The sequence below is a fragment of the Syngnathus acus genome, chromosome 22 (assembly GCF_901709675.1).
Source record: "Syngnathus acus chromosome 22, fSynAcu1.2, whole genome shotgun sequence".
Lineage (NCBI taxonomy): Eukaryota > Metazoa > Chordata > Actinopteri > Syngnathiformes > Syngnathidae > Syngnathus > Syngnathus acus.
The window spans coordinates 3,406,353-3,432,571 of record NC_051106.1 but is presented as its reverse complement, the minus strand read 5'-3'; the positions used below and the strand labels follow the sequence as shown (position 1 = coordinate 3,432,571).

The 26,219-nt window shown below is 40.8% G+C and overlaps 2 protein-coding genes across 6 annotated transcripts in view; both read left to right on the top strand.

Annotated features, from left to right (window-relative positions):
* arhgef10 (Rho guanine nucleotide exchange factor (GEF) 10) overlaps positions 1 to 15,778 on the top strand; it is a 29,535-nt gene extending 13,757 nt beyond the window's left edge. For all 4 annotated transcript variants that reach the window (XM_037241459.1, XM_037241460.1, XM_037241458.1 and 1 more), the window contains 13 exons: positions 336 to 481; positions 1,367 to 1,545; positions 2,812 to 2,927; positions 3,355 to 3,482; positions 4,390 to 4,490; positions 4,588 to 4,709; positions 4,929 to 5,015; positions 5,426 to 5,646; positions 5,791 to 5,948; positions 8,254 to 8,396; positions 9,227 to 9,401; positions 14,101 to 14,223; positions 14,392 to 15,778. In XM_037241459.1, coding sequence (XP_037097354.1) covers positions 336 to 481; positions 1,367 to 1,545; positions 2,812 to 2,927; positions 3,355 to 3,482; positions 4,390 to 4,490; positions 4,588 to 4,709; positions 4,929 to 5,015; positions 5,426 to 5,646; positions 5,791 to 5,948; positions 8,254 to 8,396; positions 9,227 to 9,401; positions 14,101 to 14,223; positions 14,392 to 14,897 — 2,205 coding nt within the window. In that variant the 3' untranslated portion in view covers positions 14,898 to 15,778. The remainder of the gene's footprint in view (positions 1 to 335; positions 482 to 1,366; positions 1,546 to 2,811; positions 2,928 to 3,354; positions 3,483 to 4,389; positions 4,491 to 4,587; positions 4,710 to 4,928; positions 5,016 to 5,425; positions 5,647 to 5,790; positions 5,949 to 8,253; positions 8,397 to 9,226; positions 9,402 to 14,100; positions 14,224 to 14,391) is intronic.
* A 1,198-nt stretch (positions 15,779 to 16,976) lies between these two features.
* On the top strand, positions 16,977 to 21,734 carry LOC119116445 (kelch repeat and BTB domain-containing protein 11). 2 transcript variants are annotated; one of them, XM_037241810.1, is made up of 2 exons: positions 16,977 to 17,213; positions 17,994 to 21,734. In XM_037241810.1, exon 2 carries the CDS (start codon positions 18,083 to 18,085, stop codon positions 19,952 to 19,954), a length of 1,872 nt encoding a protein of 623 aa, XP_037097705.1. In that variant the 5' UTR covers positions 16,977 to 17,213; positions 17,994 to 18,082; the 3' UTR covers positions 19,955 to 21,734. The 2 variants fall into 2 exon arrangements, with proteins under 2 accessions (XP_037097705.1, XP_037097704.1); XM_037241809.1 differs by having other exon boundaries at positions 16,977 to 17,365.
* The last annotated feature ends 4,485 nt before the right edge of the window (positions 21,735 to 26,219 follow it).

The following is a 26,219-nucleotide window of genomic DNA, read 5'->3' as shown; positions in this document are numbered from 1 at the left end:
ACTTTTTATGTTTTTCATTTATTTTATTCCATTGGGAGCGCTCATCAGCTGCTTAGAACAGTCTTTTTTTTTTTTTTTTATTGTATGGCTTAGTGCAACAATTGCAAACAACACCAACTTAATTAAATGTGTAATTATCGGTCTCGATTTAGACATACATCTCAGAAATGTGTTTTTCATGGGTTCTGGTTGCCATCACTTTATTTTGATTTTACTTCTGACTGAAAGTTTCACAAATGAGCAGGAATGAAATTTGGTTTGCTTATTATCTTTTGTGTCACTGTACAATATTATCAAAGAAAAAAAAATTCATTTTTGAATTTTTATCCTGTCAGCTCCTGAGTAACGGTAGCCGCTACCTGATCCGCTCAGACGACATGGTGGAGACAGTCTACAATGAGCGTGGTGAAGTCATGAAAACAAAGGAGCGCCGCCTTTTCCTACTCAACGATGTTCTCATGTGCGCCACGCCCAATATTCGGTCAGTAACCACAAACGACTGTAAATCACGTCAACGCTCCCACTTAAATTGCATCTTTCACTGTCCATGGGTACCAGTGTACTGTGTTCCCTTTGTAATTACATTTTCCTTGGAATGTGTTGTTTTCCTTTTATCTAGTATTGTGTTTTGATTTAAGTGTGTTTCAGTTATGCTAAGATTTTAGTAGCCACTCTACCATGGAGTTTTGCGTTCATCCTACTCCTATGATTTGTGACAACTCCTCAGAAAAACTCAACCTTTGAGCTTTATTATTATTTATTTATTTATTTATTTAATTTATTATTATTTTTTTTTATGTTGGTATGGGAGGGCGGCTCGGTGGCGCACTGGGTAGCACGTCCGCCTCACAGTTAGGAGGATGCGGGTTCGATTCCACCTCCGGCCCTCCCTGTGTGGAGTTTGCATGTTCTCCCCGGGCCCGCGTGGGTTTTCTCCGGGCACTCCGGTTTCCTCCCACATCCCAAAAACATGCTTGGTAGGCCGATTGAAGACTCCAAATTGTCCCTAGGTGTGAGTGCGAGTGCAAATGGTTGTTTGTCTCTGTGTGCCCTGCGATTGGCTGGCAACCGGTTCAGGGTGTCCCCCGCCTACTGCCCGATGACGGCTGGGATAGGCTCCAGCGCTCCCGCGACCCCCGTGGGGACTAAGCGGTTCAGAAAATGGATGGGTGGATGTTGGTATGGAGTATGTATGTATGTATGTATGTACCGTATTTTCCGGACTATAAGGCGCACCGGACTATAAGGCGCACTGTCGGCTTTTGAGAAAATTTGAGGTTTTTAGGTGCGCCTTATAGTCCGGAAAATACGGTATGTAGGTATGTATGTATGTATGTGTTTTTTACCCATGCTCTTTTGTTGTCAGGTGCCAGGACGGCAGTAGTAGTGGCAGTGCTCCATTAGACCAACGCTTCCTTCTAAAGTGGAGTGTTCCTTTGAGCTTCGTAGAATCGCTGGAGTTTGGATCCAGTGAGGACATTCCTGACACCACCCGTTACCCTGCCTCCCATTCTGGGGAGAAAGTGGTCCTCAACGCAAAGCCAAGTATGTCTGCTTGTCTGCTCCTTGCCTTTGAGTATCAGAGTCCACAATATTAAGGCTATGAATATTTGAGTGTTTGGACACTTAGCCAACAACTTCTGGTCAAGTAATTACCTGTGATGGATTGATTCGGAGAGAGGCTAAAATAGCCTCTTTGTTTCCTGGCCCAAAGTCTTACGCATAAGTCTATGGACCTTGACTGATGAGTTTCTAAAGAAATTCTTTAAGTTATCTCCCACTGTTGTCGTTTGCCTGGAATTTACAGATGCATCCAAAACTTAGCAACTGTCTGTCCCGCCAACTGAGCGCATAGTTTCCCCTTTCAGTTCTCAAGACTGTTAGCTGTCCCGTCCAATGATGTCAGTGGAAAGACTTGGCTCATTCCTGTCACAGATGGCCACTCTGCCATTTTTAAGGGGCACTAAACCCAACATGTCAAAATGTCTGCTGTTTAATCTATAAAGTGTATATTCGAAAAATAGACCTATATATTTTTTAAACATCTACTAATTTGTCAGGGTCCCCATTGTTTTCAAATCAGACATACAAATAACAATAACAAATGAACACCATAAATCTGTCAAAAGATTATCTAATTGCTGGCAGTGGGTCTCCTGTGAACGTTCTGAGGATGTTCCTCTTGGCCTGTTTTGTTTGAAAATGCTGGCTCTCTCACAAAGAGTCATTCATGAGTCAGTCACCACAGTTCAGCAGTGAATGGTCAATTTAATGACTGGAGTTTGTTACATAAATACAATTTATACCTCAAATTTGAGATCTTAATTGAAATGCTCAGTCTGCTTGTGTGAAATGTTTAATATAATTCAATTTGAATGCATCATAATTGGCATCACAAAACAACAAAAACTGTATATATTTAAAGAAACAGAACATCTGAGTGACCAAAAGTGGTCCGGATAAAAGAAACAAATGTTACGCAGAACAACACATTGGTTTGGCAGGCACCTGCCTTGACTGAATTCAAATGGTCCGTTCTAGAAGACACTTCTGACATGATACGCCACATATCATTCATGGAGGGTTTATTCAGCCTTTCTGCCTGAATTCCTGACCTGAATTCAACCTCTTTTCTGTTTATTCTGACAGATGCGCCATGAAAATCATATACGGCTTCTTTTGTACCGAACAGTTCAAATGGACTCATTTCTCTTTGTGCTGCCTTTGTCTTGGAAATGCCCTCTTTCACAATTTCCTGTATGTGTCACCTTTTGCAGACTCAGTTAAACATGCTTCTATTTTTCTATGTAGATAAACTCTACATGGGCCCAGGTCAGCTGTACCAGGATCTGCAGAACCTAATTCATGACCTCAGCCTGGTCAACCAGATCTCCAGCATGATCAGCAGCCTCAAAGGCAACTACCAGGTAACTGGGAATGAATTTGAAACATGTCTCAGGTGAATAGGTAAAGTGGGACATACTGATTGAAAAAGGCTGTCCCTTGACATAAAATGTAATATGCTTAATGACACAGATTCTAATTATAGTTTTGCTAATTGCTGCATGGTTTGAAAGGCATTGGTGTCAGTAAAATAGACTTTATTAAACCAGCAGCTCCAATGCTAGTTCATTGTGTTTGTTTGTTTTATTCAAACAAAAATATTACCTGTGTAAGTTTTTTTTAGGTGGGCAATGCTTAAAAAAAGGTTTGGGAAACAATTATTTTTTGTTTTTAACATGCACAAGTTTTTAGTGAGCATTTAATATTTTTAGGAATGTTTCATTTTTCCTTGACGTTATCACTCTACTCTCTGTGCTTCTGACTTTCCAACATCCATTTTGTCTGTTTTAGAATGTGAATCCCACAGTGGCCCAGGACTGGGTATCGGGTCTCCAGAGGCTGATTCTGAAGAAGGAAGAAGAGATTCGGGCAGCTGACCGTTGTAGAATCCAACTCCAGCTGCCTGGCAAACAAGACAAGTCTGTTTTTTGTTATTTTGTAGCTGTTGTTGTTGTTTTGGCAATCATTTTGATGAACTGCATTCCTCAGCAGTTTGACTCATTTGGAGTAGCTGCATGGTCACTTTGCTTTTACTCCATGTTTACTCTTTTTTTCTGCATCTATTCTAAACTCCATAGCGCTACGAGAGAGAATTTAGAACACACTTGGATGAACGTGTTCTTCCATTAGCCCTAATCGGAAGTATGAATCACAAGGGAGGAAATGTGCATATTTTTAAAGGCTAATCAGTGCTGCAGCTGTTTCCCAACATAAATGCTCATGTCATATTTACGAAAAAAGCCTTAATGTGGTCCCCCAAGGGTGTACCTCATTGGTATATTCCGTTTCTTCATTCTCCTTAACTGTCTTATCTTTCGGGTTTTTATTTTAACATTCTTATCATTTCTGCCCGTATCTTATGCTCGGAAAGTACTGCCTGTTTTTTTTCCGTGATCCCTCAGTGTATAAACTCATGTTTTTATATTATGTACTGACAGCACCATCCAACATGCACACGCACGCTCAAAGTAATAACCGTCATCGAATTCTTCAGCTTCTGTCAGTCCGCATTTTTCAATCAGCGTCGAAAGACTCGCGTTAACCCCTCCGGTAGCATCAGCTCAGACAGATATCATTTTAATATATTTGACTGGATGCATGAAAATGTCTTCCTAGAGTAAACATCAAGCAAATGTTTTCCAGTGTTGTTGATGGGCTATTAACTTGCATGGGGCAAAACATTCAAATCTGTGCGTGACAAACGGCTGTAAAAAAATGTTTCAGTATGCGACAATAACGACAAAAGGATGTTTCTCATATAATTTTGATATGATCTTCATCCTGATCAAACAGCTCATCTTTTTTTTGTCCTCTCTTTGTCAGCAGGTTAGGCAAAGCTACATACTTTAGCGCAGTGTTCAATACGCTCAACCCTGCCATTAAACAATCATGGATCAGCAACTTGCAAATGGCGAAACTGGCTTTAGGTACAGTCCACGACAAAGCTTTAAAATGCTTAGTTGTGTGTACAATTATTACATAAGTACATGAAATTAAGCATCCTGTGTGTCTATTTTATTTTAGAGGAGGACAACCTTCAGGGCTGGTTGTTTGCAGAAGATGATGGAAATCAACTTAAAAAGCAGAAACATCCTCTCTTACTCAAACAGATGCCAGTGGTGATGTCGAAACTACAAGAGTTCAAGGTGAGACTCTTTTCTTTCTTTTTTTTTGTAGCTTTGTGCATGATGATAGCTGTACACAGGCAGTAATTGCAATTATGTCATTAATGTCATTTTTCTTCTCAGTAGAGGTCTAAATTCTACTGAGTGCTGTTCTAATCGAGTAAACTTTATTTTTTTACATTTCAGATGAATGACCCTGCAGTGCTGTAATATTCCATGTTTTTTTTTTCTCTTTGTCAGGTGGAGTGTGCGGTCCACAACCCGGAGCCCTACATCAACACTGAGAGCACTGCAGACACTCCGGTCGTGGGTCATGGTTGTGTCTGGGTAAGATGTCGTTTTGCTATTTTTTTTAGATAACAATTACTGCGGTGGTCAGTCAGCTTCTAGTTTCACATCCCTTTACTTAAAGCAGCTTCAATTAAGCACATGTACCATGTCATCAGACTCGATTGTTTTCTTTTTTTTTTGTTATTTCACATTATATGTTGTTGTTATGAGGTTATTTAGCATACCTTTTTATAATCCCTTAAGTGAGATTGTCATGGTTCTGAAAAAGTCTTCTTTATATGATGACTGTTTTTTTTCTCAAATAAATATTGGCGATCAGAACTTTGCTTAGCACTGCTAATGTAACAGTTTGGCAATTTTTATCACAGCAGTATTTGTTTGCTTTTATAATTGGTTACAGTTAAAACCCCCGCAGTGCTAATAATTAAACACTTTGCACTCTCCAGGTTGCAAGTTGCACCAATCAGATGGGCCAAATAGCCATTGTTGCCATGCAAAGCTGCAGCCCAAAGGTGACAGAGTGCTTTAATGTGGAGTCCCGTATCCTGTGCATGGCGTTCGTCCCAGCAGAGGAGCCTCGGGAGAATGACGACAAAGTCCAACAAAGCAACCAGCTGCCAAAAACGGGCGCTACACCCACTGTCTGCCTGGGCATGGAGGAGGGCAGGTAATGGAAGCATAAGATCAGAAATCCTAAATACATAAATGTAATGTGTAATTCGCAATAGCATGAGCTTATTGGTTTGTTGCATTACTATGCGTATTTTGTACAAACAAAAATGATGTATTATTTTATTTATTTTTTTTTAAGCATTATTGTCTATAAAAGCAGCCAGCGGTCCAAGAAAGTGCGCTTGCAGCAGTTCTTCACCCCAGACAAATCCACTGTCACCAGCTTGTCCTACATGAAAGGCTGTTTGTATGCTGGCCTGGTCAGCGGCTCTGTGGCCATCTACTCCAGATCACAAGGTATGTCTCTCAGTGGGAGGGCTTAATGTTTGTTGACCCACTCAAATGGCCCTAATAAGGCCAATTATGGTTAAGTCACTCTAATTGTGAAACATGAATCGGTGCAGTGTTGCTACGTTGGTGGATCTGGAACGATGGCTCTTGCTGTAGGAAATGTGAGGCTCGCTGTGCATCGAGTGATCACGGGTCAACGTTTCTCTTACGCTGTGGCCCTGTTTCCATTTGCTTGGTTGTCTGGGAGAAGTCATTCTGAAAGCGGTGACCTATTTAATGTCCTCGCTTCTAGACGTACAGAGAGAGAGGAAAGGATCCAGGCTGGATTCTCTTCTCGCAGTGTGTGCCATTCTCTGTTTAGTTCCATCTGCTGCTTGGCTTTGATACATTCTCTCTGTTTCACTCGTTTTGAGAAATATGAGATTCTTTTTTTGTCCATTCCAATAGGTGAAAGCAGACGCTCCAGGATACATAGGGAATTTCTGGGAATGCAATATTTTTGACATTCTCACTTAAATTGTCAATTTTCAGTCTTCTTTTGCGCAGCGAACTAGTGAAGAAAAAATAATTGTGCTCCCAAATAGTTCTTGCTTCTAGGTAACCTAGCTAATTCAAAATTAAGAATTCCTAATGACCAATTAATCAATTATTGATCAATCACAGCTATTTTTCTTTGCTCAACCCGCTTCATTGCATCATTAAGCACAGCTAGCTACTGTATAGAAACAAGAATACAAGCAGCCAGCATTCCTCGATGGAGAGCTGTCACACTGCTGATCAAACAATGCACTGGGACGAGACATCAAAAAAGTGCTGAAGTGACAGTGTTGCTGCTTGGGGTCCTTAAAATGTTCTTGCTTTGGACTTGGTTGCATTGTCATGATGGGCCCAAGGACTTACATAAGACTGCAAGTTCGCACTTCTGTATTGTTTCGCTTTTGCATGGCTCAAGCCTTTTCCATTTACTCTTTATGCTGGCACAATTATTACAATAATAGTCCAAGGGCGTTGCTGGAATGCTAATTCCATTTAGGCTCCATGAAATGTGTGATATTACCTCAGTCATTCCTGTACTGCTCTTCTGTGAGAAATCTCTCCCAGCCAGCGTGGTACCTCGCCTCCTTTCCTTCTCTTTTTCAATAGCTGCCTTTGTGCCTCCTCTTGAACAAACACTGTCGGCGAGGCCTCCTTCACTTCCTGGTTGAGATTAGGCAAATCAGTGTGGAATCTGGAGGAAGTGAACTTCAGTATGGATGCTGCTTTTTAAATGGCAATGCCTCTTGTGTTTGGTCGAAATTTCAAATTGTTGACAGGCGTAAGTTCAAACAAGACATCGGCACAGTATTGCATGACACATCAGAACTCTGGGCACATTTTTTATTTATTTATTTATTAATTTATTATGGAAAATAATTTATATTCAAAGGTTTAACGGCTCACTTTTTTCTTTTTCTTTAATTTTTCTTTTTGACTGTTGTCATGCATAAGTTCAAACAAGACATCAGCATAGTATTGCATGAGACATCAGAACTATTATTGGGCACATTTATTTATTATGGAAAATAATATATATTCAAAGGTTTAACGGCACACGTTTTTCTTTTTCTTTAATTTTTCTTTTTGACTTTTGGTGACACCCATTCTAAAAATTAGTCAACCATGTGAATTAAGAGGAAAAACCTGTGAAGTTACTTGAAGAAGACTATCATGTCGATTGACTATTTATTAGGTCAGAGGGCATCCACTGTGAATGACAAAGCTCACAATATCTGTTTAATCCATCCTGTGTTTGATGGGGGTTGCTGATATGACAATGTAGGCCATGCAAGTTCTTCCATGGAATCATTGTGGATTTCTGCATGAGCATACTGAAAAACAAAACTGGCCTTAGTTTAATTTAAGCATTTTTTAATAAAAATGTGTGCTCCCTTTATGTGGTCTGCACGCAGTGTTGCATCTGTGCCGAGCTGCCACTGTGGGTGCCAGGCACATGGAGAGCTGAGTGTGTAGGAGGTGCGAGCAGGATGGAGCTTGGCTCTGACTAATGCTTCACGGCACATCTATATTCATAGTGAGGGCGAAGAAAACCATCAATGGCCTCTCCACCAGTATTACAAGTGTTCGTGATGCAAATGACCTTTATAGGTGACATTTATAAAAGCACAGTGTCAACATGTCGTCAATAAAGTTCAAGAATGGCCTTTATTGTGAGATCGCAATGGGCCGTGCAGTAGTACAAGTGCAAAGGTTGTAATAAATGTGCATAGCTTTCTTTTTTTATGCAATACTGATTTGTCACTATCCACGACAGATGGGTTATGGATCACCGATAAGCCCAAGGTGGTGAAGCTGGGAGTCTTGCCGATCAAAGCTATGCTGGCTGTGGAAGAGCACCTTTGGGCTTCATCCGGTGGGCAGGTCTTCATCATTAGCACACAGACTCACTGTGTGGAGGTTAGTACTGCACAAGTAACAGCTCATTTTCCTCTTATCTGTCCCCCAGTCTGCCTGTGCAAATCACACAGGAAGCGCACTCAAGTGATGATCATCATATCGTCTGTGGGAAAATATGCTCCTCTAAAATGTTAGTTCGACAAAGATAAGAAAAAAGGAAGGCCACAAACTTCATGTGACAATACCCTTTTTCCAGATCCTGGAATATGACTTAGATTATGGCCTTCCCTGTACGTGTTCCGCTCTCATTTCAGAAATGGAAGCACCTGCCACAGGACCAGAAATACTCCCGTCTCCTTGACACGCAGTCACTCATAATCTGTTTAGCCTCATTAAGCTCATTACGTTGGACCACCTGCCTATCTTGCTCCTATTTTGTTCCCCACTAAGGAATTAAACTTAACCTAGTAACACATACATACAAGTACTAGATTGTTCACGTTTACTGCTCTCATCAATTAAACACACATTGAACACATTCCATGCTTGATTATAATCAAGTTTTTAGTAGCTTATTGCTCCGAGGTGCTTGTGAATGAGCTGCGTTCGACTAAATTTAACTCCACCTACTTGTAGTGCAGTGTGGTGAGCTTATGTAACGTTTGGCGTGGAGGATGCCAAGTTTATTGCTTTACTCAATGTGAATTCAATTTCACACATTTAAATCTTACTCGTCTTTTACACCCACATTTGATTTTTCTTGTTGATTGACAGGTCCTAAAAAATATGATTTTCCTCTTTTATGATAAAACTGTTATTTTTACACATATGCTAAATGTTAGTTTGCACCTCCTAACTGCCTTCTTACCTGTCCTTTTTTCCCCACCCAGACGCAATTGGAGGCCCATCAGGAGGAGGGTATGGTGGTGTCCCACATGGTGGCGGCTGGTGTGGGCATCTGGATTGCCTTCAGCTCAGGTTCCACCTTGCGCCTCTTTCACACCGAGACCCTGGAGCATCTGCAGGATATCAATATTGCAACGCCTGTCAACAATTTATTGCCTGGTAAGATAATCTCATTTACGGTCGACTGTTACGATCTGCACTCAGATATCATTTTTAGTGCCAAAGTATTAGAAAAAGAGCTTCTTTTCAAATGCCCATCATTTTCCCACATACAGTATCGTTTTTCAATAGCAACTGAAATCATGGACAGTGACCTCAAATTTCTCTTTCTGGGTGCCTGTCAGTAATTATACATCTGTGGAGGTGCTTATTCGGCTTCCGTGGCAGGTTTGTCCTCTTTCTATGGCTTCTTCTAGCCTAAACACTGAAGAAGTAACCTTTCATTAGCACTCTATTCAGAGATGATGAAATCTCTGTATTCTTTGCAATTGTATGCAGAGAAAAGCAAGTTCATACCTTCATTGGAATTGTGGTTTGTACTTTTTTGACCGAAAGTACGAGCATGCTTGGAGACCCTAACAAGGAATTAATTTACATTTCCAACTGCGGCTTTTGTCTTAAAGGGACATTTCCCTATCCTTAAAAAATAGAAACATATGAACCTTTAGGGTTTAGGTAGCTCTCTGTCTTACAAAAGAATCAGCAATATAAAAACCTTCTGGGGTTTGTTTTGACGTGAGCGCAGGTTTCTGTTCATCCGTTCAACAGCAATTTAAATGCCTTATGTCATTCGACCATCTCTTTTACTCTGTGCTTGTGTAAGCATGTAAAGCTGTAATTATTGCCTCTTAGAGTCAACACAACAAACATGAATAGGCCGCAAGCTTTTTATCACTTTAAATGCTGATACTGTTTTATTAGAAGAAAATTCCCTTAGTTATTGCATTTACAATGTAAGAGGAAGACTGCTTCAACATAGGTTTAAGTCCAAGTATTGCTGACAACGTTCAGTGCAAATCAAATTAAATGTCAGCACAGTAAATGTGGCATGCTGAAGTCATCAAAGAAGCGGGCCGCTGCTACTTTAGATCTTTTAATCCTCTGTGTTACATCAGCCTTGACCCAAAAACACAGAGCCGAAAAGAATGAACACAATCGGTTCTGGAGGGGGGATTGCACGTTTCTACAAAGTAATGAAATTGAGTAACATGTTAGTCATGTTGTCTGACATCTCCTTCACGAGCTGTTAAAATGCTCCTGTGTTCACCTGACCTCAGTTAAAAATGGGTCGGCCTCTCCTTCAGAGACATTTGAATGATAAAAGCAGTCTGCTAAAGAAGCTGACTACCCACGACAGCTAATGAGATCCATGCGAGTCAAGCGGAAGCTACCGTATTTTCCGGACTATAAGGCGCACCTACAAACCTTAAATTTTCTCAAAGGCCGACAGTGCGCCTTATAGTCCGGTGCGCCTTATATATGGACCAAATTCCTAAACTTAAGCTGGCCCGAAGCATTGTGTCATGAAATCAATCATAAGTGGCCCGCTGAAGACTATGAATCATGAATCAAAAAGACTATGGATCATTATTTTGTGATTATAAAGTAATTTGTTGTGTCTGAAGTTGAAATAAAAATGATAAAATGGAGAATGATTTGATTTGGATTAAAAATCTGACATGATGCATTAATAGTCCGGTGCGCCTTATATAAGGACAAAGTTTTAAAATGGGCCATTCATTGAAGGTGCGCCTTATAGTCCGGAAAATACAGTAGTTTCTCTGACAAACTATACCGCACGTGGATAGCTTTGCTCCTCCACTTTTATTCTTATCTAGACTTTTCCAGAATGCTCTCCGGGGGTTTTATCACCACAAGTTCTTACCGTCGGCCAGAATTAGACGAGGAAATGTGCTGCCTGTGCATCATCTTTGGTGTAATTAGAGTAGCAGGGGTTGGGCTGCGAGAGAAACAGCAATGTGTTTTTAATCTGGAACTGGTTTCAACCCAAGTTAGTAGACAGACTAATTACATTGAAACCTCAAAAGAGCCAAAAGGGTCATACAGTGTGGAAGCTTACGTAAATTCAGCAGACATCTAAAGCGGGGTTCCATCATTGGGAGGATTCCAAACCGGGGTCTATTCTTAGATCGCTTGTAATTTAACCAGTGTTGTCTTTTCAGATTATTACAATCATAAATGTTTGCACACAAGAAATACACAGAGCAATTATAGAAAGTCCTTTTTTTATTTTTTATGAGCGGCATGTATGTAAATCATGAAATAATATGTTGACATTAATTGTGATTGTGAAAGGATTTTCATGTGTGTACAGAGCCACATTAAGAATACCAGGAAAACTGGGGTGTTGTCTTTTGTGTGATTGCTACACTCAGAAGCTTTTTAAATTTGCCCTTCTCATGTTCACACATGTTGGAACGATTGCACTACCCACCTACATTTCTGTCTGGTGGTTCTTAACTTCACTTGGCATAATGCGCTCTAATAGCAGTCATTTTCATGCCGATTCCTTGTTAAGTCCAGCTCATATTTTAGAGGAATAATATAGTTGATATTTCTTGTTCTGTTTATGCTGAATGGCTTTGTTGATCAGAAAGGGAGAGGATGGTGGCCGTCGGGTTGCAGGGTGTTTATGGGGTGTGCCTTTGTCTGCTGCTGGGTGACCTAAAAAGGCAGCCATGCGTGTTTATATGAGACAAACATCGAAAGGGGAGGGGACGGGGGGGCAATAAATATACGTCTTGCTTGTCATTTATATTACTATTGTTTTGTATTTGCCATCAGATACGATGCTGAATGGTTCCCAGATTTCTGCAGGACGGAAGGAAAGGAAGTAATAAACCTGCTAACTACTGGGTTTTTTTTTTGGTTTGTTTTTTTGTTCTAAGGCGCACAAAGGTGCTTTTCTACCGACTGTCATAAAACTACTGCGCAAGACGTGGCCATATCGGTGCCTCAAGGGATTGTGTAACACAAAATTGTACCGCTTGGTCAAAACAGTCAGTCACCCCGATTAAAAAGTGAAAATATGCACATTAACAGTAGACACAAAGTAGTCATACTTTATCAGCTTAAAATAGGCTAATCCGAAAGAAGGCAGTCTTCTCCACACATAGCGATAGAAGCACAATTGCACACATGGTGCTTTTTCTTCTTAGTGTGACTGAATTGTTGGTACTGTGTGATATTGTAATATGTGAGCTTTACGCCTCCCTCCTGCTGTTACTTGTCAGGGCTAAGTGCGGATCAAAGTGGGGCTCTGCTGTAGGATCAGGATTGCGTGGATGTTCCCTCTGGATTTATTCGAGTTCATCCTCAGGGTGGGGAACTCCAAGTATTATGAAAGGGGAAAGTTGACCAAGCCCACTCAAACCAGAATTTTTTTTTTCTGCACATTGTGGGCCTTCATTAGAAGCACATGTGCCCAAGTTTCGACAATGGCCTCAGCTGGGCTTTAGAGGGAGCAGTGTACCTGGTTGCCTCTCTAGCGTCAGTGGGTTTCATCACGGAGACTGCAAAAAATTCAAGTCAAGCTATTTGCGCAGCAATGACTCATGACAGCCTTGCCCCGCACCATAAACTAGTAAAACATTTTTTTTTTTTTTATAGATCATTGAAATTTGTTGTCCTGACAAAGCCCATATCAAATTCCACTCCCACAATCTGACAACTTGTCCGACTTTATTGCGTTTCTTTTATGAACAGAGCTGTAAAGAAAACCTTACTGTGCTGATATTTGTGACCAAGAGGGAAATAAACAGGTGGCATTGTTCCACTCTAGCTGCCAAAGTCTTTCCTGAATAAAGACACTGATTGTTGCTTAATTACAGTATTAAAGCATCAGTCATTGTGTTATGTAAGACTTTTTTGTTTCTTTGTGGAACCGAGGCTTGAAAAGGGCTACATTTATTCAGAATCTTTGCTGTGTTGCCTTGGAGATAAATAAACCTCATCGGTGCAAAAATATGTAGACTCACCTTCCTCAAACAACGTTTTATAGCCTGCTGAAGTGGCCTCTTTTTTCCTGGACCTAGGCCGCGGCACGATTGTAAGTTCTGAGGTTGAGTGTCTGTGGGGGTATTTTTTTCTTCATTCCACATTACGCCTTGCCATGTTGGAGCAGTAAAAGTCGAACTCTTAAAAGTGGAAGCCCAATATTGTCCAAAACACGATTTGAATTGAACTAAGGGCTCTAGTTTGCTGATTTTATAACTGAATAATGTGTGTGTCAATACTTTGGTCCATATACTACATAAGGGATTTTCAATTGGTTTTGTCCAAGGGACCACCATTGTAACCAGGATGCAAATTGCGGACCACTGCTTTGGCGGAATATTATTTTATTTTGCACCGAAGGAGGATAGACCTATAGAGGTTATTTATTTGCATATGTATGTTTATTTTGGGAATATCAGCTACATTTGACATAATTTGAACGGGTAAATGATTTGCAAAATTAGCTGGAAAATAAATCGAGTCTAAATTGACTTGAGGATTGAACCCACCACCTTCAAGGTTCAAATCTATCACTCTATAACGGAGCCACGCCCCTCATAACGTTCCTTGGGAGGGGGGGGAACCTGTTCAAATATGCTACACTTGGTGAAAACAACGCAAGAAGACAGAAAAAGTCAGTTGATTGTTCACAAAATTAACCGGAAAATAAATCAAGTCTAAATAATAAATCCATTTTATTTTTGAAAATGTTAATTATTTTCCATTTCCAATTTTTCAGACCACCTGCAATACTGCCACGGACCACTAGACCACCTGTACTTGAGATAAAACCGTGAATATTGCATAAGTGAACTAACATCCCACTCGGGTTCTTCCATAGGAAACCAGAGAGTGTCAGTAAGCAGTTTGCTGGTTTGCCATGGCATGCTGCTCGTCGGAACCAACCTTGGCGTGACCGTGGCCCTCTCCGTCCCCAGACTACAGGGTATCCCCAAGGTCACAGGTAACACAGGTCCATTTATATGTATATTCATATTTATATATTATTCATATATATTCATATTATATTCACATTATATATTTATATTTATAATATGGGCAAACAAGAAACACTGCATTTGAGACCATGTCCACCATTAAGATTGAGCATTTAAGATGTGTCTATCTTCAGGTCGCGGCATGGTATCCTTGCATGCTCACAACGGCCCAGTTAAGTTCCTAACCGTGGCCACAGCGGTGTGCAACCGAACCCCAGGCCTCTCATGCCCCGCCTCTTCAGCGTCAGCCCAGCAAGGGGAGCCAGAGGATGGAGAAGGTGCTCTGCCACCCTCAGACTTCACTTTAACCGCGCTTCAGAGCCAAGGAGTATGGCTGGGAGAGGCAGGCTGCACCGCCATGGCTCTCCAGGACTCACGACCTTCTTCATCCTGCAGCTCTTTAGTTCAGTCCCAAAGTTCCTTGGAGCACGGGCCAGAGGACGGAGCCCTTTACGACGTGCTTCATGATCCGGCCCACCATCAGAGGGGCCGTCGCACCAGCAAAGTTGATGTCAGTTCTCTCCTGGTGGTCTCTGGAGGTTTGGGACACCGCCGGGTGAACAAAAAGACCAAACAGTCACGCCATGAGGACAACACCTCGACCATCCTAATCTGGCAGATCCCCTTGCTCAACATGTGACACACCAATACACCAGTAAAACAGAATGGAATTACCAATAAGCCGCTTTTGAAAGAGGATATTATAATCATACAAATGTCTTTTGAGTCCTTTCAAGCATATATATTTGTACAGTGGATTTGATAAACCCTTTTTCAAATGCCATTTTTTTGTGATATGAAAGAATGAGACCAAGATTTAAAATTTCAATATCTTGATACCTGGTGTTACACTAATATTTATAAAGCAATGTCAATGAACAAACGCCATATTTAAACCAGAATGACAGAACTTGCCTCCACTACAGTATTCCTGATATCTCATTGCAAGAAAAATGAAAATGAACTCTTGTTGTTAAAACAGACTGCAGGCTAATATCACATGAGTTGCCACTGTTTTTTGTTTGTTTGTTTGTTTGTTTGTATAAATTGTACAAGACCACCGTTTATAAACCTGTGTTGAGACTTTATTTTTTTTCTGCATAAGTCATGAGTCAAGTTACAAAGTGGTTTTTATATCGTTGCCCCCCCCTGCCAAGACTTGTCAAGGTGTAAATATGGAAAGTTCACGCAAGAGTTTTGAGGGAGCTCAGACGAACGTGCTTTGAGTAATATAAAATATTTCCTGGAACTAGCCCACTGTTTCCACTCGTGTTTAAAAAGGTGAAGTAACGTTGACTGATTTGCTTTGGGAAGATTAGGATGTCTGGCTGGCCAGTATTCTCCACAAAGATTTATTTGTTATTGACTAGGAAAGTTAGTTTCTTCAGCCTCTTAATCCTTTCACTTAAGAATATTTAAGAGACTGTTAAATCATGCTTCTATTTTGTTGTTGAATACATTTGTATGTATAGTACTGTACTTCTGTTATGTTATTAATCTATAAACGTAGGTTTATTGTGATACTATCATACTATTGTACTTTGTGTTTACCATTTTGGGAAATGTTGTATTCAAAGCTAGTACACAGTGTCAAGCACTATGGAAACTTGATTAAATTTAAATGGTTAGATCACAAACAAACATTTTGGGAAAGAAGAACAGAGTAGCGGTATCTAATTCTCCAGTGATTACACTTCTACTACATGTTGGGGCTAGCAAGTGTGCCGGAGGTAGGTGAGTGCAGCCTGATGCAGCTCTTCTGCAATTTCACTCGTCATTTCTCCCACGTCTGAGCAGAGCGGGGTCAAGCCATTTACTCACTCTGAACACCCACGTCCACTGTTGCGCAACCATTTTCACTATTCACCCACAATCAAGTAGAAAGATTTGCTCCAGATTGTATAGTTTAAAAACATTTGTGCTTCTGTTGTGGTATAATGGGGCTTACTGGTAGCTCTTGTTCGCTGGTATTGACAACCCTGAGGTTTCCATGGAGATGCTCATTTTGTGTGCACACATCTGTCCCTGGCCTGGCTTTGTTCTTAGAATATGTTAGCCATTCAAACCTCCCATTTGAATACCTCTTAATCTCACAGGGCTGATGGTTGGCCAATACCCTCTCCGTGGCTCCCTTCTATTTATAAATAGGGAAACCAGTTGCTATGACAGCAATGGACCTTCTGTTGCTCTGCTGGTTGGGCTTTTTTTTCAGGGGCGTTTTTCATTACTATTGTTGAGCAGGCGTGCACGCTTTGTTGAGGTGTGTAGCCGTAACAACTTTCTTGCTGTATTTAAACGGATTTTTCAGGTATCTGTACTTATACATTTCCAAAAATAAGTGGCAAAACCTTATTGTGCCAGTCTCAGCCACTGCATTTCACAGAAGATGAGAACTATTAGGATATTCTATAAAATGTTTGTGTGCATTTTTCCATTAGTTCAGCTAGCAAATTTATTGTGTATAATTGACAGAATTAATTAATTTCGCCCTTTTTTGCTTAAATAGATTTAATAGCTTATTATTTCTTTCTTTTTCTTTTTTAAACTTGCTGAGTGTGGGTTTTTGCAACCTCTTGATGAATGTACATTTGATGCATCCAGTAAAAAAAAAAAAAAAAAAAAAAAAGGGGGGGGGGGGGGATGCGCCCTGCACGCGCCTTGCCCCGTCCAGTTCAGGGTTAATACTAAGCAAAGGGGCGTGGTTTAGTGCAACAGTCAACTGAAGGGAAAAAGAAAAAACACATCTCCTGACTAGTCATGCTTCCAATGTTGGACACCTCCGGTGCATGAGGACACTCGCCACATTTGTTAAGTGCACGGTCACGCGAGGAAGCTGCTCAGGGAGGCGCGCCCACCCGGACGACCACTGTTCGATCGCCGCTTCAGCCTCGCCTCGGGGAGACTTGATGCGAGGAGCCGAATACAAGATCATTCATAGGATCGAGTGGCTTAAGAGGTGAACGGGTGGACGGAATCAGGAGAAGAATGTAAATGAAATAAAGTCATCTCGGGTGACTGCTTGCTCAGGATTGTGGAGGCTTTACGTAACGGAGCTTTGTTGGAGGGCTCGCTGGTTCCGAGTGCTTTAATCACAGCCTGGAATCGCAGGTAGGTTGCATTAACTTTGCATGCAAAATAAACGCAGATTTTTCTCATGTTTCAATTTGACAATCTTATTTCAACTTGCAAATTGTTGCAAGACCATGACGAAACAATCGGACCTGTTTTGTTTTTAACCCCTTCCTTGTCATTTTAAGGAGCAATTTATCCTTGCGCATGCGCAATAAATGCAACTAATTCTAGTGCTTAATAATGAGCTACGAGGAAGATTATTGCAGTGGGTCATGCAGTTTGACTCAAAGAAAGAACGGGCTTGGCCTTAGTTTTTTTTCTTAGATGGAACACAATCAAATTCATGCACAATATCATCTACTGCAGTATTTAGCATAAGCATGTCTGTCTATCTATCTATCTATCTATCTATCTATCTATCTATCTATCTATCTATCTATCTATCTATCTATCTATCTATCTATCTATCTATCTATATCCTAATATGTGAATTCTCGCTAATCTTATTTTAAGTGGTATCATTTCTACATATTTATAAGGTTGGAATGATGAGATGGCAAAAACTTGGTGGTTTTACTCTGCATTGCAATCCTGTTTTGATAAGCGAAATAATGCCCGTCAGCAATTGCAACTTAATGAGTCATGTTTTTTTCCTTCCATGTAGGTGGCAGAAAGACACAAAAGAGAAAGTTTTGTCCACCCCCAGCATGATCACTACCTACGCCATCCTCCATTACAAGTGAGTACATCAGGATGACCGAGGGCCAAGGACCCGGAGGAGGAGTTGCTGCAATCGAGGCTGATGTCATCCACCACACTGCCAGCCTGGTGGCAAGCACTGACAAGGCCAGGGATTTATGTCCAGGCATTGTCCAAAGGTCCTTCGGGGATGACCCTGAATTCAGTGTCCCTATAGTGTTTGAAAAGGAATACCTGCTGGATGGAAGACTGATAACTGAAAACAACCATAACGATTGTCAAAAAGGTAACGGGTCATACATGGCGAGTGCAAGTGACTTTCGTTTCTCCAAAGAAAAGAACGTGGTGGACGTTCCATCGAATGCTGACTCGAGTGTGTCCCACTGTGCGAGCGGTCAAATCCCCAATGGCGCAAGAGCGAAAGAGTTTTCCGATACTAAACCAGCATCAGACCTATCACGCAACCTCGAGGGCAGCTCAGTTGCGATCAATCAGTTGTCTGGTAAAACCGAGCCCGATTTAGTCATCGAAGTTGGCGGTCAGACGATCAACGCTCACAAGTCGGTCCTGGCAGAAAAGAGCGACTACTTCAAAGCTCGGCTCTCACGAAACATCCTCAAAGTGAAAGGCATGAGCTATAAGACTTTTTCTACTCTAATCGACTATGTTTACACTTCCCAGATGAACGTTTCGAAAGAAAATGTCGTCGAAGTCATCACGGGGGCTAAAATCCTCCAGATTCCTTGCGCCGTCCAGGCGGCAATGGACCGCATGACAGAACAAATCACGGCGGGGAACTGCTATGAGATTCTGAGCATCGCTAAAAAGCAGCGACTTAGCGAACTGAAGGAGACCGCCTACGGGTTCATGAGCGACAACTTCCTGCAGATCCTCAAGGACCCCGCCGTATACGGGCGTCTGACCGGGTCCGAGCGCGATCTTATCCTGAAGAAAAGAACGGACGGGAGGAAGACTCTCATGGCTGCCGAGATAAACGACGTTTTTGAACGTGTCGGGAGCCGACCGCCGAGCCGCTGCGGAAGCCGTCCACAGAGCCCCTCGTCCGTGGGGTCGCTGGAGGAGAGTCACACCATCTACTGCTTCAACGAAGTGGCCAACGACTGGAGAGCTTTGACAACCATGCCCGAGGACGTCAACACTAAAGGCTGTGGAATCTGCACGATGTACAACTACCTGTTTGTGGCAGGTGGAATAAAAGGGGACAAGGGGAGGGCATCAGACAAGGTCTTCTGTTACAACCCCAAAACAAACCTCTGGTCAGAGATCCGACCCATGACGCAGGCCCGTGCCCAACTGAAGCTCGTGTCCATGGATGGGTACCTGTATGCTATCGGAGGTGAGTGTCTGTTTACCGTCGAAAAATATGACCCTCGTATGGCCCGCTGGACCGCCGTGGCCCCTTTGCCCAAGGGAGCCTTCGCGGTAGCTCACGAGGCCACCACCTGCAACGGGGAGCTTTACGTCTCCGGGGGCTCGCTCTTCTATCGCCTCCTCAAGTATGACACAAAGAGAGACGAGTGGCAAGAATGCCCGTACAACAACAGCAGGAAGAAGTCAACGGATATGGTGGCGCTGAAGAGCTTCATTTACCGCTTCGACGTGACCCGCGAGCAAGGGATCAACGTGTTCAAGTACAACAGCATTGTGAAAATGTGGCACGATTGCGCGTCGCAGAGGCTCGGCAGCTCCTCGCCGTTTCGGTGCGCCGTCGTAGGGAACTGCATCTACTGTGTGAACAAAAGCCAGACTCTTCAATTCGTGGTGGAGGAGGAGAACGCCTACTTTGTAGAGGAGCCGCTGAGGGCGCCTCTCGAAGCCAAAGGCGTTCTTTTTCCTTTTGTGCTCACTTTGCCTGAAAAGCCTGAGAAAGTTCCTCCCGGGTGCGTTCCAGAGTCACAGAACTAGAACGCGGACCGGCCCATTCGCTGTCTTTAGTGTGTCCGCTGTCTCTACCAGTGTGTCATTGCCTGCTTGCAAAAGAATGTGTGTATTGCATGGCAACTTCATGGTTCTACAGAGGCAAGCCTTAAAAAGGGAACTTTCAGTATTGAGTGAATGCAAACAATATTAGTCTGATGGAAGTGACAGTAGATTAGTATTACCGGCTGGTGGTGTTTGGTGCACTTTTGTTGTTGGGTCAGATATTATTTACACCATGTGGACTTATTGACATTTTGTTGCAAAATGTGACGATGAATGATGCGATGTGGCTTCTATGCAAATGGAACTGCTGTAGGGCTTCACTAATGATGACTGGAATGTCATTGAAAGGATGCAGAGCAGTATTTTACACGACCAGAAAGGTCACAAATGTCTTTCAATACCATTTTCATTCGATTTATAAGGAAGTGAGCTAGAGGCAATATCAATTGACTGAAAGACAGCCTGGACTTGTCCACCAGCCAATCACAGAGGTCAATATTGGCAAACACTACTGCAAAGCATGATAGTTAAAATGTAACCTTAGATGCCCATTCAAATGTACATTCAATTATTTTAAGATCATAGGTTCTAAGTTTCAAATGTTGGAGCTCATTTTCATAACAAAAAACAACATCCAGCAAACATTTTTGGACATTTTTGCCATCATAAGCTGGATAAGGTTGAGAGGTGGGGGTACATCGGGGTCAACCGGTACATACCACGCAAATAGCGACCAAGTGCTGTTGCGAATAATGCAAATCTGTGAATAATTGCTGCATGCACACAATTATGAAACCATGTTACATAATAGTATTCAGTAGCAACAGCTTAATTATTCAACACAAACAAACCTCCCTCACAGGATCATCAATGGCCTAAATAACACGCTCGCAAACTGATGTGACATCACGTAAGACTCCAGACAGCAAGGTCGGAGTTGAGATCCTAAACCAGAACCCCACAACTGTGAATCAGAGATGTGAATCACCACCATGCTGCCACAAAAGCACAAGAATCAGCTTTTTTTTTTTAAAAATAAATATTTTTCATATTGCATCAAAAGGTATGTTCCAGCACTTATACATATTTGCCAAAGATATTGAATCATCTCTTAAATTGTGACAAACGATTGCCCATTTTGGGTGTGTGACGCTCATTGAAAGTATTTTTTCTCTCTTTTCTCTTTTCCATGTTGGCTGCTAACAACCTCTTTCAGGGATGTTGAACAAAGCTAGAAAGTCAGTGCAAGAAAACAACCACATCTGCAATATTTAAAGGTCAAATCTGATGCCACATTGCTTCCGTCTGTTTACTGCCAATCCGCACTAAGAGCCGCTGGTCTGTAAGGCTCTCGTACTGTCTTCTAAATGCATAACATAAATAATTTTATTTGAGAAATGTCTTGAAAAGTATATGTGTTTGCTGCTACAAAAGCACAACGTGAGTTTAGTATGAAAGCTTATATATTTCTGACAGCAACAAAAATCTGATAACGTGCATAGTGTTTCAATGCAGTCGGTGTATCTTGGACAAACTGGATGTGGTTTTACTGCGTTAGCTGGCAGGCTTTTTTACTTTTGTGGGTTTTCCTTCCTCGGTATGAATATGATTGATTTGCATTTGCTCCTGTGATGACAGCTCAGTGCTGTAATGCCAGGTGAAAAATTTCCAGTGTAAAAAGCTTTGGAGTGGAATTAGGTGGTGGATAGTATTTATCAATCAAAACAAAGTACTTCAAATAAAATTGATGTCTGAAAATGTTTCAGTATGGTGTTTTGTATTTTTTTTTCTTATGGCTCCAATGTAAAATATAGGTAGGTTCTGCCATCTAGAGGATATTTGTCGTAATAGCACCAACGACCCCGAGGTCCTTTAAAAAAGCACGATAAAATGATTGTACGGTTAATTAAAGGGAAACTGAAGATATTTACAAGATATACTCAAGGAATTCCTTGTGCAAAAATAAATGGCAATAATTGCGTCTTAATTTTATGCATTGATCTTTCAAAAAGACAGACATAAGTCGTGTAACTTGTCCAATCAATAGTGATTGCAGAGAAGTTAGATTGGGAGATCATTTTTCAATCCCCTGTCCAATTTGCTAATTTATGAAGGAAAAAATAATCTCAGATTCTTTCTATGATTTATTAATCATTATATATGTATAGTTGGAAGTAACATTGGCGTATATTCACATATTCACAAAATATATCGTGAATTGTGAGCATAAAGCAGTTTAGAAAATGGATAGACGGATTAAATGGACAATTCAACAACCGATAAAAATGAATCCATTTATCAATTTCTATATTTCAGGTTGTGTGCATTTCCTGCATACCAAACTGCTGTACTCATCATCAACACTGGGGGGCAATCTGAGCACGGAGCAGAGTGCTGAGTTGTTTTGGCTGGACGAGTAAGTTTAATGCAGAAATCGTTTTTCTGTTGGTTTTTCTGTAAAGTATTGCTACATTTATAATACCACAATACAAAATGCGTTGTATTGAAACCTTTTTGACAGTCAGATATGATGTCATGAGCCTATATTAGAATATAGCTATGGAAACGTGGACGCCAATTAGTATTTTACTTCATATATTGCATTATTGAAAGGCATAGCTACTGAAAATGTTTGATTCAGAAAGATCCAGACTGCACTGGTCATCATGATGCAACATGTGAGCAAATGTGTCACTTTCTCCTTTGTCTTGCCTGCAGCCATCATGAGATGTTGTGATTATCTGATGTCTGCCACATCTTTTTTTGTGTGTGACAGCAACATGTGAAACCGGTGGTTTGGAAGGGCTGAAGAACAGGCCAACTTGTTAGATGTCTTAGAGGAGGTGAGGAACTAGCCCTACAGTACATACCTACTCTGTATTCTTAAATAGTGTGGATTGGCTTTAGGTAAGGCAAGGCAAGGTATCTTTATTTATATACAGCCTGGATTGAAAATAATTCACACTTTGGGCTGACTCGACTTCTGTTGGCAATTTCAGATTAATATTCTGTTTCATTTGCATGCAGCATAACAGCTAAATGCCACTTCACCATGTTTAGTTTTTTGTTTTTATTTAATCGGGAGGGCTAGTTTTTCGATTTTTTTAGTTGTGGGGAAAAAATGAAATAAATTAGTACAAAGACCAGCCCTTAAAACAAATGCTAAAAATGCTTAGCACTCTTTGGAGTTGCATGCAACTGCACTGTTTATTTATTTATTTTTTTAAAATTGGTGCGCTTTGGTGTTTGCCTTTGTGTACTAACATAGAGCTGTAACTGATTATGACTTTCTATTTTAATTTGCAGTTGATTATCTGTGGTTGAGTAGAAAAACAGAAAACATGCACAGTCTATAGAGACACAGAGTGAAAATATAAAAGGCTGAGAATTAGAATCACAGGAGAAAAGCGTGGCCTGGGGAGAAGCATCATGTAATGTGCTTTCGCATATCCGCCTCTCACTTTCTCATTTGAGCCATTTAGATATACACAGAATTATTTACACCTTCAAGGCAATTCCACTGAACTGCACATCAGTCAATTAGTAAATCAGAAATGTTCTGTGATTCCATTTGAGCGTGCAGTCCTTGGCTCCCTCTGGTCCCACCCTTTTAGTCTTCCATTCTGACAGTGACAAATTACTCCTCCGCTTGGCGAGATTGAAAATTAAAAGCATTTAAAGTTGCTCATGCATTTATGCTAATGAGAAATTCAGATATGATTTGCATGCGAAAGAGGCTCGTCTCAGAAGTCGTCATTGCCCCCCCTCCCAGTTTTTCATTTCTATTGGCTCCGTTTTTCTTTTCTTATGTGAGCAAAAGACATGTAATGTGTCAACAAAATATGACATTTTTTATCACCATGTTTTATTGCATACAGAAAAATGCAATATTACCTAGATGGTCTTTGTTGGTGTATTTATGGTACAAGCCATTATTGGTGCAGCTACTCAGCCAAAGTGGGTCATTGCGTCTGACTTTTTTTTTTTTCTTCTTATAAAAGGAGCAACCCCTCCGGACATTAGGACATTGCACACTTACTGCTCAGCGGCTTTCCTCACTATTTTGTATATACTGTATTACAAACACTAGTGTGTTGAAATATAAATTGCCAAAAGGGTTATGTGTTAGCATTAAGCTAGCAGTTGTTCCTAAATACACAACAAATAATTCTTATTTTATGACGGGTTCTCACATCTCGAAAAACGTTTGAGTTGGGTCAGTCGTAAGTCAAGGCACTACTATTTTTTGGTGATCTTAGATACATGAAGGGAGAAATAGAGAGGACGCAGTCCTTCAAAATCTGATATTAAAATATTAACCGAGATGAAAAACTCTTTGTTGGCGTATGCGGAACACAGGATTAAAAGTGTACTGATTTGTATGCTCAATATGCTTTCATTCATTTGCTGCAGTGAAAATATCAAAAGCCCACACATCTTTAAAAATTGTTTGCACCAGTCGCTAAATGATCGTCACCTTGGAAACAACGTTAATGAAGGTGGAAAATGAAATGGGCCTTTAATTTGTTGACTCCTCAACACTGAGGTGAAATGGATTAGCTTTGATTGAGGTGTGCGATGAGGACGGAAAGCGCTGACATGACACTTGTATTTGTCATTGTGCCATTTCAAGGAGGATGCTGCAGCAATAATGAATACGAGGTACACAGCAATTAAAAGCAGTCGGATTCATTAATAATTTTTGCATTAATTTTGCAGTGGACGCTGAAATGATTGCCACCTCACAGAGGCTTTCCAATTATGCTGCTTAATTAGAAATGTCAATATAAAGGAATGATTAAATGTGGGAATACATTAAGGCTGTCAGATATATTTAAAAAGTTATGAGCATCACTCAAACTGTGTTTGCTCTAATATGTTTTGTAAGGTTTTGGAAATTAAATGGAGAGACTTGTGTGGCAAACTCAGTAATGTGATGCATTGTGTTTTCTGCATTCATTTTCAGTTTTGATTTTACTAAATGTTTTAATCGGAGAAGCAAGTAAAACTTTCTAGATTATTATTTTTGCACTAATCAAAATCTGCCCTCATGTAATATATTTAATTATATTTCTGAATCAAAGAGCCTGTCAGCAACAGGTCAATCTTTTTCTGAAATATCACGGTTATGAATTATAATGCTATGATGATATAATTGTAAGCTTTTATCCAAGTTAAAAACAAAGAAGTGAAAATATCATGTGTTCTACAAAAAAGTAAAGCGTTTTTTTTTTTTAAATTAGCATCAAAAATAAGTTTTGGGATGCACAAAAGCATCTTGGATTAAAATATACTGTTTATCAGTGTTATTAGGCTTTCCACTGATACACTAAATAAACAAGTTATTCAAGTAGACATATTGCGCCAGCTTGCTATTGGATTAGTGATCGGTTTATTTAAACTCACTGAATGGTGGTTGCCCCCCCCCCCCCTACAAATCCTGCACAGCCTAAAACCATTCCAATGTTTTTGTAGTTGCCTTCATCCTTAATTCCCCCAGTTGGCCTGACTTTCAAAGACCCAATTGCAAACCAAAGTTGATCCAGGTCCAATGTGAAACATGCTCGCTCCCTGTATAGTCAGTGGTTACAGATTAGTCGCGAAAGCCAGAGGAACGTTAGTGCTCTCTGACAAATGAGAAAAGCCTCCGTGGCCGTAGCCAAAGTGACAGCCCAAATGGAAGCAATTCTTCTCCAGGCGCCGGAGAGCAGCTGTGACCGAGCCCTGTGGTGCCACTTTAGATGGGGGGGGGGCATGACTGTTTGTATTGCATGCTATGTTTTAACTCGAAAGACTTTTGGTATTTAGACGTCTATGACCATCTACCGTTTACAAGATGGATTTGTGCTTTGGATGTTCACCTTGTTACATCATCATTTATGTCTTGTTATTGTGCCGATATGTTATTATGAGCACGCTGACTGAGAAAATAATTAATTAACACTGAACTCTGCATTCTTAAATTGGTTTGCAGGTGGAGGTTCACCTTGTTGTGCTAGTTTGGTCTCACAATGTTTGTAGTTAGCTGACAAGTCTGTCGTAACTTTTGTGACTTTATTTGAAAGGCTGAAAATGCCTTTTTGGGTGTCCTTGAATTAACCAAAATATTCTTGATAAGTATTTTGTATTTAGTGATGAATGATACTGAAATACGTCACACTATACTTTGATAGGGAGTTTATTCAAAGAAAATCTTCTCTGGTCTCCCACTCTTTGATTTAATTAGATAGTTACCCTGATTGAGACG

Bases quoted from the DNA above. Each gene is read 5' to 3' on its own strand.
- LOC119116445 (XM_037241810.1), top strand. From the start codon at position 18,083: ATGACCGAGGGCCAAGGACCCGGAGGAGGAGTTGCTGCAATCGAGGCT.